The sequence below is a fragment of the Lynx canadensis genome, chromosome A1, assembly GCF_007474595.2.
Source record: "Lynx canadensis isolate LIC74 chromosome A1, mLynCan4.pri.v2, whole genome shotgun sequence".
NCBI classification, from domain to species: domain Eukaryota; kingdom Metazoa; phylum Chordata; class Mammalia; order Carnivora; family Felidae; genus Lynx; species Lynx canadensis.
Window position 1 is genome coordinate 239,622,047 of NC_044303.2, and position 12,420 is coordinate 239,634,466.

The 12,420-nt window shown below is 45.8% G+C and overlaps 1 protein-coding gene across 1 annotated transcript in view; it reads right to left on the minus strand.

Moving 5' to 3' along the window:
* The window catches only part of CEP72 (centrosomal protein 72), a 38,623-nt gene that overhangs the window by 15,405 nt on the left and 10,798 nt on the right, over positions 1–12,420 (minus strand). Inside the window, exons 4-7 of the mRNA XM_032594203.1 lie at positions 5,519–5,544; positions 4,650–4,914; positions 3,151–3,333; positions 157–458 (exon numbers count right to left, since the gene is read on the minus strand). Of these exons, the coding sequence (XP_032450094.1) occupies positions 157–458; positions 3,151–3,333; positions 4,650–4,914; positions 5,519–5,544 (776 nt within the window). The remainder of the gene's footprint in view (positions 1–156; positions 459–3,150; positions 3,334–4,649; positions 4,915–5,518; positions 5,545–12,420) is intronic.

The following is a 12,420-nucleotide window of genomic DNA, read 5'->3' on the forward strand; positions in this document are numbered from 1 at the left end:
GTATTTCCACCAGATCAAAAGGTAGCAAACGCCGGGAGAAGCACGGTGTAGAAGTTTCTCCAGCTGGGAGCCAGTGAGCACAGGGAGGGGAGAGGGGGCACACAGGCCTGGCAGCCCCCACCTCTCCATCCGGTCCTGCTCACCTCTCCCGCTCACCTCTCCGGTGCCACTCACGCTGGGGGGCCTCTCCTCTTCGGGCTCCGACACCGCTGAGTGAGGAAAGGTCCTTTCACTCCTGCCCTCCGAGCCACTCTGCCTGCTCAGACTCTCCTCAGGGCTCGAGGGCACACTGGGCCTCTCCGGGCAGTGCAGACACTCCTGGTCTGCAGGTGCCTGAGATCTCCCACCAGGCATTCTTCGCTTCCTGTACTTTTCAGGAGCAGGCAATGGATTCAATACCTTTTGGGCTGACAAACTTGACTTCTGAGAAAGGGTAGACTCCTCAATGTCTGTGGAATCTGTAAAGGAGAGCGGAAGAGAGCCCTCAGCAGACCAAGTTCTGCTGGCCTCAGTGACAGTACCGTAATTTAAAAAGGTGTGGGAGGGGCGCCTGGGTGGCGCAGTCGGTTAAGCGTCCGACTTCAGCCAGGTCACGATCTCGCGGTCCGGGAGTTCGAGCCCCGCGTCAGGCTCTGGCTGATGGCTCAGAGCCTGGAGCCTGTTTCCGATTCTGTGTCTCCCTCTCTCTCTGCCCCTCCCCCGTTCCATGCTCTGTCTCTTCTGGCCCAAAAAAATAAATAAAACGTTGAAAAAAAAAAATTTAAAAAGGTGTGTGGTGCACGCATATGTGTGTATGTGATGTGCACACGCACAAATACGGAAAATCCACCCAAAAGTGATAAAACTGAGCTAATAACTTTAACAAATCAATCAACCAACTACTATGTTCCTGACAAAATCACGTACGAGAAAAAGAAGTGAGTTAAAAACTTAGAATCTGGGAATTACAGAGGACTGAACGATTTGCCCCTGTAGCAGACTTTGTTAACATGTCAGTCCCTGAGGCCCTCCCTGCCACTGGGACGGCCACTGGGCCACGTCCCTGAAGCGGGCCTTTCACCAAGCACTGCCCGGCACCGGGAGGAGACGAAGGCTCTCCCTGGCCCCTCAGGCCCCCGTGCGCTGCAGACAGGGCCTTGCTCCGTGGGCAGGCTCTCCCTGCATCCCCTCCCTGCTGCTGTCTCGAGGCACCACAGCACCGAGCTCTGCCCGGACTCTGGACTCTGCACGCCAGCTGGCTCTCAGGCCCCACGGCACACCCGTCTCACACAGGCCACCCTCCAGCCCAGGGCCTCTCCTCTGGGCTCTTGCTGCTGCGTATCTCGCGTGGCATCGACAGCTCCAAGGCTCTCCGGGCTCACACCAAGCCAAGACTTCCCTAGCGAACCTGTGCCTCAAGTGCTCACGACCTGAGGAGACAACAGTCATCCAGCTGCTGGGTCAGAGGTCACCAGCGCTCTGCTCCCTGAGCAACACGTCCATCGCTGAACCTCCCCAAGTCTGCCTGACCGCTGCCTCTTGCTGGGACTGGTCTGCCATACCCTCTGGGGCAGACCCTCCCGTGCACCCTCTACAACCCAAACACAGCAGCCACTCACACACACCTCCCCCCACCCCTGCCCCGGGGACAGACACAGCCCAAGTGCTGCCGTGCCACCTCACCTCAACCTGTGACCTGTGCTCTTCCTTCTCCCCTTCAGCCCACCGCCTCTGCATGAGCCCACTCTCCCAAAACGCACGGTGGAGTCTGGCCACCAGGGATCAGCAGAGCAGGTCACAGTGGGGGTAAAGTCAAGTCTGAGTGCCTCAAGGATACAGAAGATGGAAAGACTGAGAAACTGTTCTGGGTCATAGGAGTCTGAGGAGATGTGACAATTAGATATGCTCTGTGCACCTGGACAAAATCCTGGACCGGAAAAAAAAACAAAACATCAATGGAACATTTAGTGAAACACGAACAGAGTCTATGGGTTAAGTGGCAGGTCTGTGGTAAGGTTCGTGTCCCATTCTGCAGAGTTAATGCTCGTTATCCAGGAGAGTGTCGTTGCGCTTAGGAAACCACACTAGAGTGGTTAAGAGTGACAGGATACCCTTCCCCGAGAAGGTTCCAGAAAGGCCGACGACAGCCTATGTGCACACATACATATGCGTATACGTCCCTACGTTACATACGTACATAAGCACGTGTGCCCGCACAAAGATGCACACACATACATACCATACACACATACGTGGTGGGGAGGGGAGGGGCACAACCGAACAAATGTGGTAAATGCAAACTCTGGGGGCATCTGGACAAAGCAGACATGAACCTTCATGGTTCTGTCATGGCAGCTTTTCTGTGATCACTCTGTGAAAGTTCACAGGGACTACACATCAAGAGAGGCCTGAACATCAAGCACACGGTCTTTGTGAATAGAGGTAAAATAAGGAGCGCTGACAACGTGGCGTCCCGTGCCCCACACACCCCACGGCACCACCGTGAGGCCTCAGGGGTAAAAGCAGCCGGTCTGCCATGTTTCGTTAGGCAGCGGCCGCAGGCAAGCCAGGCACGTCACCGGCACGACCTGCTGGCTTCGAAAGGCCCCACAAACAAGCCTCAGGAATGTGCCTGGTTTGCTCATATTGGGAGGTTTTCTGACAACTTTGCCACACACATGCATACAACACTCCCAATTTACTTATTTTCTTTTTTTTTGAGAGAGCGAGAGTGCAAGCAGGGCAGAGGGGGAAAGAGGGAGAGAATCCCAAGTAGGCTCCATGCTCAGTGCAGAGCCAGATGCGGGGCTTGATCCCATGACCCTGGGACAGTGACCTGAGCCGAAATCAAGAGGTGGATGCTTAACTGACTGAGTCGCCCAGGTGCCCCTCATTGTAATTTTTAAAATGTAGCTACAGTCGTAACCTGGACCCCCGTATTCAGAAGATGTGTATGTGTGTATAGATAGAAGGGCCAGGTACTTAGCGACTAGACTCTACAACACGGATCCACTACACGTTTCAGTGTGGGAGTTTCTTTCCTAAGACATCTCAGAGAGCTCCACAAACACACAAATATATCGAAGACAGGAGGAGAGATTTCACAGGGACAGCACACGGTGAAAACAGGCACTGCCAAGGAGCTGACAGAGGGCGCATGACACTGCTTACCTGGGTGTGGGGCAAAGTGTGTGTGCAGCCCACACTGCGGTGGGAGCTCCCCACAGTACTGGTTCTGAGGCCTCTCTTCTGAGCCATCCCCTCGAGAGCTGCTTCTCCTCTTCTCATGGCCTTTCTTTATGGAATCCCCACACTGGTACTGTACTGACTGGGGACTCAACAGGTGCCTGGATTCTATTTTATTAAAAAACATTTTAGAAGTTTTATTTCATCAGAAATGACATTTTAACCTTATGACAGTGTATGATAGCTACAGAGTACACAATTAAATAAGAAAAAGGTGACTGAGCAGCCAACCCCGCAGTGACAGCAGCAGGTGCCGCAGACGCCTGACCTCAGCACTTACTGCACAGCTGGTACCGGTACAAAGACTCGACAACCAACAGAACACCACACAGAATCTAGAAAGAGACTCGAGTCAGCTGAGTTAACAGATGTGCCATGGTAGTGAGAAGACGGTTTCTTCACAAGCACGGGGTGGACAAAGATTTCTTTACGGGACACCAAAAAGCACAAACCATATAAAAAACAGAATGGACAGGCAGACTCCACTGAGAACTTCTGCTCTTCCAAGCACGTTAGGCAAAGAAACGGCAAGCCACAGAACAGGAGAGGTCTGCGGTGCCTGCATCTGAGAAAGGGCTTGTACGAAAAAAGCCACAGAGAACGAGCTCTTATGACCTGGCACTAAGAAGCGAAAAATGGGAGGGGAAGAGGCTTGAACAGAAGTGTCTCAGCAGACAAGTGGCCCTGAAAACCTGCCCATCAGAGTCCTCAGGAAAGCACGTGTTAGAACCATAAGGAACACCACTGCGCTGCCTGAGGAGCCGGAACTGACAAGACTGACAACACGGAGCCGGCGAGGACACCCAATGGGCAGATGTCCTCGCACCAGCAGGTGAGTCCTGGGGTTTCAGCCCCAACTGATGCCTCAACCTATTGCCGTCTTCGTGAAAAGCTCTCAGAAACTCCTAACAGCAGAAGAAGCAGAGCCACAGCACGGACACAAGCCCTGGTGGAAAACAGAGGCCCTGAGCAAAGCCCCTGAAGAAACTCACATGCTATAAAGACTTCACAACATCCTCGTCCGGTCTAAAGTTCTGAACCTGGCAGCCTGAGCGCTCAGTGTCTCCTAAGCTAAGGGAACACCCACTCATGGTACAGATGGACAGTAGTCTCACCAGCCACAGGACACTTTACCCTCCTGTCTACTTTGACCTTTTGGGTCTCCTGTGTAGTTGAAGTAGATCTGAGGAAGGACACAATTTCCACAACCACGCCGTAGAACTATACGCTCAATTATACTGATATTTTGTCACAAGTTTATAATCCAAACTACTGGTATTTACAAGTTCACAAAGCCTTCATGAAGATTCTGTACTTAAAGGTGAGTTTTCTAGAAAGCACAACTGTGTGTCTGGAAGCCAGTAATTACCAGAACCCCGCAACAGGCTGGCCCACTGGGCCTTGGTGGTAGAGTAGCAGCCTACCTTGGGAACTAGGGAGGTTGGCCTCTCGCCCCCTCTGGCTGGAGCTTGTGCTCCCGGGAGGGTTGCTCAAGTCCCACTCGCACTCAGCAATGAGGTTCAGGACCGCCTCATCATCTGCGTCCATTACCAAGCATTTCTTGGCCGAGGGATCAGCGCACGTGGCCCTAGAGTGGCGTGGTCTGCAAGGAAAAGCAAACTCAGTGCTGTCGTTCAAGCCAGCATCATGCTCCAGCCCGCACAGACCCTGTGAAGGAAGATGGGTGCTCTATCAGCGGGGCCACAAGGTCTCCGGGGAGGAGCTGGTGCACTGAAGAAAATGGCTCTGGGTGCCTCTATTGCAGAAGTCAGCACAGGGCTTCCCCAGGACGCTGGGTGATGAAAAGAAGGTCATGTGATGTCTCCATGCCATCCTAACATCCCAGTCAGGTCTGTTCAAGAATGAAAGTTCCAGAAAGCTCCTGTTCTGAAATCCCCTAGTGTGTTCTCCTCCTAGCATATCCATGATGTGACGCATTTGATCAAGAAAGTTAAAGCGAATGGTGTTTGAAATTTCTATTTTTACATTAAGTGAAAACCTCTCCACACTGACTGAATATGAGGTGTTTTAGATACGACATCCCTACCAATGGTCACCCCCCCGCACATGAAGGTGAACACACATGAAGGGAATTCATTTCCAACAAGGCAGCTTATGAAATCTCTTCAAGATAATAATCACCTACTATGAACACTGACTCTGTGATATCTGATCATACTTTAAGAAGTCAATACTGTTCACTATTTTCTGAGAGTTTTCCAGCTCACTGCAGAGGGAAGGGGTCTTGGGTTCTTTTTCTGGTCTGCCCACAGAAACCTGACACCTGACACACTTCTGCCTTGGGGGTCTCCACGTCACCTATGGATCACAAGGTTCCACGGGCCACCTATAAGACCCTCTGAGCTCTAAACGCCATAACAGTTCAGTCTCTAGATGGTCAAGGACTAGATAAGCTACAGAATATTGCTGGAAAAAATTAAAGACATAAATAAGTGGAAAGACACCCCATCTTCATGGACTGGAAGATTTAACATTGCTAAAATGTCACTAGTCCCCAAAGCAACCTACAGAACCAGTGCAATCCCTATCAAAATCCCAGTGACGTTTTTTGCAGAAATGGAAAAGACACATCATAAAATGCATCTGGGACCTCAAGGGACGCCAAATGGCCAAACAATCTTGAAAAAGAAGAGTAAGCATTAGAACTGATATAGCAGAATTGCTAACATTACCAGACTAGGCTTTAAAACAACTACAAGTAATAATACTGAGGTCTAATGAAGAAAGCAGACAATATACAAGAACATGTGGGAAATTTAAGCAGAGAGCTGGAAATTCTCTAAGAATCAAAAAGACATACTAGAGATCAAAGAAGAGAAATGAAGAAGCCTCTGATGGGCTCATCAGAAGTCTGGACACAGCCAAGGGAAGAGTGTCTGAGCCCAAGGATAGCTCAAAAGAATCCTCCAAAACTGAAAAACAAAGAAAAAGATTGAAAAAACCCAGAAGATACTCAAGAAATGAGGGACAAACCACAAAGGTGTAACACATGCTTCTTGAGAACATCAGAAAGAGAAGAGAAAAAAGGAACAGAGAAATATTTAAAGTCTGAAAATTTCTGTAAATTAATGTCAGACACCAAACCACAGATCCAGGAAGCTCAGAGAACACTGGCAGAGTAAACAACCAAAAATTTACATCAAGGAATATTGTATTCAAACTGGAAAAAAAAAAATCAAAGAAAAAGTAAAAAAAGGCTGAAATAAGGCAAAGGGAAAAACACTTTATGTATAGAGCAAGAAATATAGGAATTACATCTGGCTTCTCCTCAGACACCACACAAGCAGCAAAAGAGTGAAGCATTTCAACTGTTGAGAGAAAAAGCTACCACCCCAGAATTTGGTAACCTGCAAGATTATCCTTCAAAAGTGGAGGAGAAATAAAGACTTCCTCAGATAAACAGAAACTGCAATGTGTTGCCAGTAGACTTACCTTGTGAGAAATGTTAGAAGAAGTTCTTTAGAAAAGAATGATGCAGGTCAGAAACTCAGATCTACATAGAAAGGAAGGGCACTGGGGCACCTGGGTGGCTCAGTCGGTTGAGCATCTGACTTTGGCTCAGGTCATGATCTCATGGTCCGTGGGTTTGAGCCCCATGTTGGGCTCTGTGCTGACAGCTCAGAGCCTGAAGCCTGTTTCAGATTCTGTGTCTCCTTTTCTCTCTGCCCCTCCCCAACTCACGCTCTATCTGTTTCTCTCCCTCTCTCTCAAAAATAAATAAGCATTAAGAAAAAGAAAGGAAGAAGACTGATCTAACAGATGAAAGTCTGAAGTACCAGCAACACTGTAGTATCTGATTATGGATGCCCACGTATTACATGTAGTTATAGCTTATTCATCAATGAAACCAATGATGGCACCGATACAAGGGACAGGAGGGTGTAGTTAAGAATGTTTTGTTAGTATGAGGTATTTCCACTGCCTGCGAAGCAGTGCAGTGTTACTTGAAAGAGGACTTGGACTAGCTGTAAAGGTCTACTTCATACTCTAGGGCAACCACTAAAAAAGCAAAAATATAACTGAGATGCTAACAAAGGAGAGAAAATAGAATCGCGTAACATGCTTGTTTAGAAGCACAAAAGGAAGAAACAAAGCAGAACAGGAACAGAGAAAACAGGAATGAATATGGTAGATATGAATCCAACTGTATCAACAACCACTTTAAACATCAATGGTCTAAACATTCCAATTAAGAGAGATTCAACAAGGATCAAAAAACAAGATCCAACTATATGCTGTCTACAAGAAACCCATTTTAAATATAAAGGCATATATGGATCAAAAGTAAAGGGACAATGACAATGACAAATACATCATCCTGATGCTACTAGAGAGAATGCAGGAACAGCTACATTAATTTCAGATGGAGCTGACTTCAAAGCAAGGAAAGTTACAGGGATACAAGGGGCATTACATAAAGATAAGGGATCAATTCTACAAGAGGAATTTAAAGCCCTTAACCCCTATACACCTAACAACAGAGCATCAAAATACATGAGACAAAAACTGACAGAACTACAAGGAGAAATAGATGAGTCCACCACCACAGTCGGAGACTCCAGCACTCCTATATCAGAAATGGACAGACCTGGCAGGCAGAAAATCAGTAAGGACACGGCTGAAGTCAACAGTACCATCAATCAACTGGATATACTGACGTCTATAGACCACGTCATCCAACAATAGCAGAATTACACATTCTTCTCAAGCTTCTATTCAACTTAGATAAATCACACTGTGAGCCATAAAACAAATCTTCACAAATTTAAAAGAGGAGAATTCAGAGTATCTGCTCCCAGACTACCAGTAATTGATAACAGAAAGAAAAATGGAAAATCCTAAATACTTGGGAGATTAAAGAGCAAATTCCTGGGGCGCCTGGATAGCTCAGTCAGTTAAGTGTCCAACTCTTGATTTCAGCTCAGGTCATGATCTCACAGTTCATGAGTTCGAGCTCTGTGCCAGGCTCTGCACGGACAGCATGGAGCCTGCTTGGGATTCTCTGTCTTCCCTCTCTCCGCCCCTCCCCTGCATGCAATTGATCTCTCTCGCTCTCTCAAAAATAAATATTTAAAAAACATAATAAAAGCAAACTCCTAAATAATGTATGACATGAGTCAAAAAAGAAATCTCCAGAGAAATTTAAAAATATTTCGAATTCAATGAAAATACACCTTATCAAAATTTGTGGGATGCAGTGAAAGCAATACTTAGAATGAAATTCACAGCATTGAATGCATATATAAAAATAGTAAAATCTAAAATCAATAATCTAACCTTCCACCTTAGGAAATCAGACAAAGAGCCAATTAAATCCAAACAAAGCAGAAGAAAGAAATAATAAAACAGAGCAGAAATCAGTGATACTGAAAACAGGAAATCAACACAGAAAAATCAACAAAACCAAAAGTTAGTTCTTCAAAGAGATCAATAAAATTGAAAAACCTCAATACCAGGTTAATTAAGAAAAAAAAAAAGACAGACAAATTACTAATGTCAGAAGTGAAAGAGGGGTCACAATGACAGATCCCATGGACATCAAAAGGATAATAAAGGAATACCATGAAGAACTCTACACCCACAAATTTGATAATCTAATCAGACCAGTTCCTGGAAATGTACTAATCTAACAAAATTCACACAAGGAGAAATGGATAACCTGAATGGACATGTATATTAAAAACACAAAATCGGGGCGCCTGGGTGGCGCAGTCGGTTAAGCGTCCGACTTCAGCCAGGTCACGATCTCGCGGTCCGTGAGTTCGAGCCCCGCGTCAGGCTCTGGGCTGATGGCTCGGAGCCTGGAGCCTGTTTCCGATTCTGTGTCTCCCTCTCTCTCTGCCCCTCCCCCGTTCATGCTCTGTCTCTCTCTGTCCCAAAAAAAATAAACGTTGAAAAAAAAAAATTAAAAAACAAACAAACAAAAAAAACAAACAAACAAAAAAACCCACAAAATCAATAATTAATAGTCCTCTGAAACTAGGTTCAGATGGGTTCACTGGTGAATTCCACCAAACATTTAAAGAAAAAAAACTATAGCAATTCTCTATAATCTCTTCCAGAAGACAGATGCAGACAGAATACTTCCTAACTTATTCTATGTGGCCAGCCTTATTTTAATATGCAAGAAAACTATAGACCAATATCTCTCATGAATACAGAGAATGCAAAATACAATGAATGCAAAATCCTCGACAAATATTAGCAAACTGTATCCAACAATGTATAAAAAAAATTAACTCACCACAACCAAGTGGGATTTATTCCAGATATGCAAGGCTAGGTCAACATTTGAAAATTAATGCAATCATCACATCAACAGACTAAAAAAGAAAACTCATATGCTCATATCAATAGATACAGAAAAAGCATTTGACAAAACCCACATCCATTCCTGATGAAAATGAGCAAACTACAAATAGAGGGGAACTCCTCAACTGGATAAAGAACATCTACAAAAACCTGCAGCTAACATCCCCCTCAATGGTGAGAAACTAGATGCTTCTTTGCTAAGATCAGGACAAGGAAAGGTGTCCCCTCTCATTCCTTCTTTTAAACATCATATTGGGGGGCGCCTGGGTGGCGCAGTCGGTTAAGCGTCCGACTTCAGCCAGGTCACGATCTCGCGGTCCGGGAGTTCGAGCCCCGCGTCAGGCTCTGGGCTGATGGCTCAGAGCCTGGAGCCTGTTTCCGATTCTGTGTCTCCCTCTCTCTCTGCCCCTCCCCCGTTCATGCTGTCTCTCTCTGTCCCAAAAATAAATAAACGTTGAAAAAAAAAAAAAATTAAACATCATATTGGAAGTCCCACTAATGCAATAAGAAAAGGAAATAAAATATATACAGATTGAGAAGGAAGAGATAAAGTTGTCTCTGTTCACAGATACATGATTGTCTATAGAAAATCCCAAAGAATCAACCAAAAACAAGAAAGGAAAAAACCTCCTGGATCTAACAAGTGGTTATATAGCAAGGCTGCAAAATACAAGGAGTTATAAGTTGCATTGTATTCCCTGCCGCCCCCCGCCCCGCCGCCAAAAGATATGAAGTCCCAATACCCTCAGAACATGACCTTATTTGGAAATGGGGTCTTTACAGAGGTAATCAAGTTAATAGGAGATTGGGGTGGGCCCTAATCCAACCCGCCTGGTATCTTTTGGGGAAACTGGGACACAGAAACAAACACGCAAAAGGGGAGATTACATGAAAAGACACAGGGAGAAGAGCCATATAAAGAGGACTGGAGAGATACATCTGCAAGACAAGGAACACCAAAGATTTCCAGCAAACCATCAGAAGCCAGAAGAACCACCAGAATCATGGGATAGATTCTCCCTTACAGTCTCCACAAAGAATCAAGTCACCAACACCTTGATTTCAGACTTCTACCCTTAACAACTGTGAGACAACAAATTTCTGTTATTTTAAGCCACCCCGTTTGTGGTACTTTTACATCAGCTCTAGGAAACTAATGCATAAGGTTAATATACAAAAGTCAACCACTTACTACATACCAGTAATGAACAACTGGAATTTGAAATGAAAAAAAGGCAGTGCCATTTACAATAGCATCAAAAAAATGACATATCAAATATAATCTAACAAAACATGTACAAGATCTGTTTGAGGAAAGCTACAAACCTCTGATAAATGAAATCAAAGAACTAAATGAATGGACATTCTATGCTCACAGAGAGGAAGACTCAATATTGTCAAGGTGTCAGCTCTCCCCAGCTCAATCTACAGATTCACTGCAATCCCAGTCAAAATCTCAACAAACCGATAGTTTACACGGAAAAGCAAGAGACCCAGGAAAACGAACAAAATACTGAAGGAGAACAAAGTTAGAGGTCTGACACTACCGGACTCCTAATCTCACATGGACAAAGGGGCTAGGAAACTCTTTTTGTAACAGCCACCAGACCCATTCATGAGTCTCCATCTTTATGACTTAACCACCTCTCAGAGGCCCTACCTCCTAACACAGTCATCTAGGGGTTAGGATTTCAACACATGAATGGGGGGGGGGGGCACAAACATCCAGACCACTGCACAGGGTACTGGGAGCAGCTGTCTACACAGTAATTAATCTAGTTTTAATGGGGAAGTGAGGAGAAGATGGCGACAGTGTAGGTATCTGAGGGAACAGGAGACCCCAAGGATTTGGAATTGATCTTGAGAAATCAGAACAGAAACTGGCAAAATATGGCCCACAAGGTCAAATCTAACCCATTGCCTATTTTTGTAAATAAAGTTTTACTGGAACACAGTCATCCATTTAAATATTGCCTATAGCTGCTTTCATGCTACAAAGGCAGAGTTCAAAAGTTGAGGAAGAGATCATATGGTCGGTCCACAGAACCAAAAATATTCACTCTCCGGCCCTTTTCAAAAAAGAATTGGTAACCCCTACATTACAGGAATTTAGGGATGAGCTAAAGCATATAATGCAAGAAAAAGAAAACCATTAAAAGCTTCAGACAAAACAAAATGGTGTACAAGATCATGTAATTTCTAGCACATTATAAGCAACGTAAACATAGTGTATTGATTTTTGCCCCTTAAAATCAACCCACAGGGGTGCCTGGGTGGCTCAGTCGGGAGTCTGACTTCAGCTCAGGTCACGATCTCATGGTCTGTAGGTTCGAGCCCCACGTCGGGCTCTGTGCTGATAGCTCAGAGCCTGGAGCCTGCTTTGGATTCTGTGTCTCCCTTTCTCTCTGCTCCTCCCCTGCTTACACTCTGTCTCTCTCTCTCTCAAAAATAAAGAGACATTAAAAAAAATTTTTTTAAAAAATCAACCCACGAACCACGAAGACATTTTATGGTCTCAGGACACATTTAAATACTACCAACCATCACAGTGTACATTAAACACAGCAATGCAGACGCGGGGAGGTGGCACAGATGTGGGGCACGGGCAGGCATAGGATCCCACTCCCACGGCACAACTACATACGGCACCGCCAGCACTGACCACAGAGAACATGGGAAGGATCGTACTCCACAGGCTGTGAGCACTGGGGCTGGGGAGGAAGGGGCTGTGACAGTCAGCAGTCAGCTACTGCTTAAAGCGCTCACACAGATAAAAGGTGGCGTGTTTGTACTGTCTGAGATGAGACATAACTCAAGCAGGAAACAACCGAACAGAAAGTACTGCACTGCTGAGGGACAGGC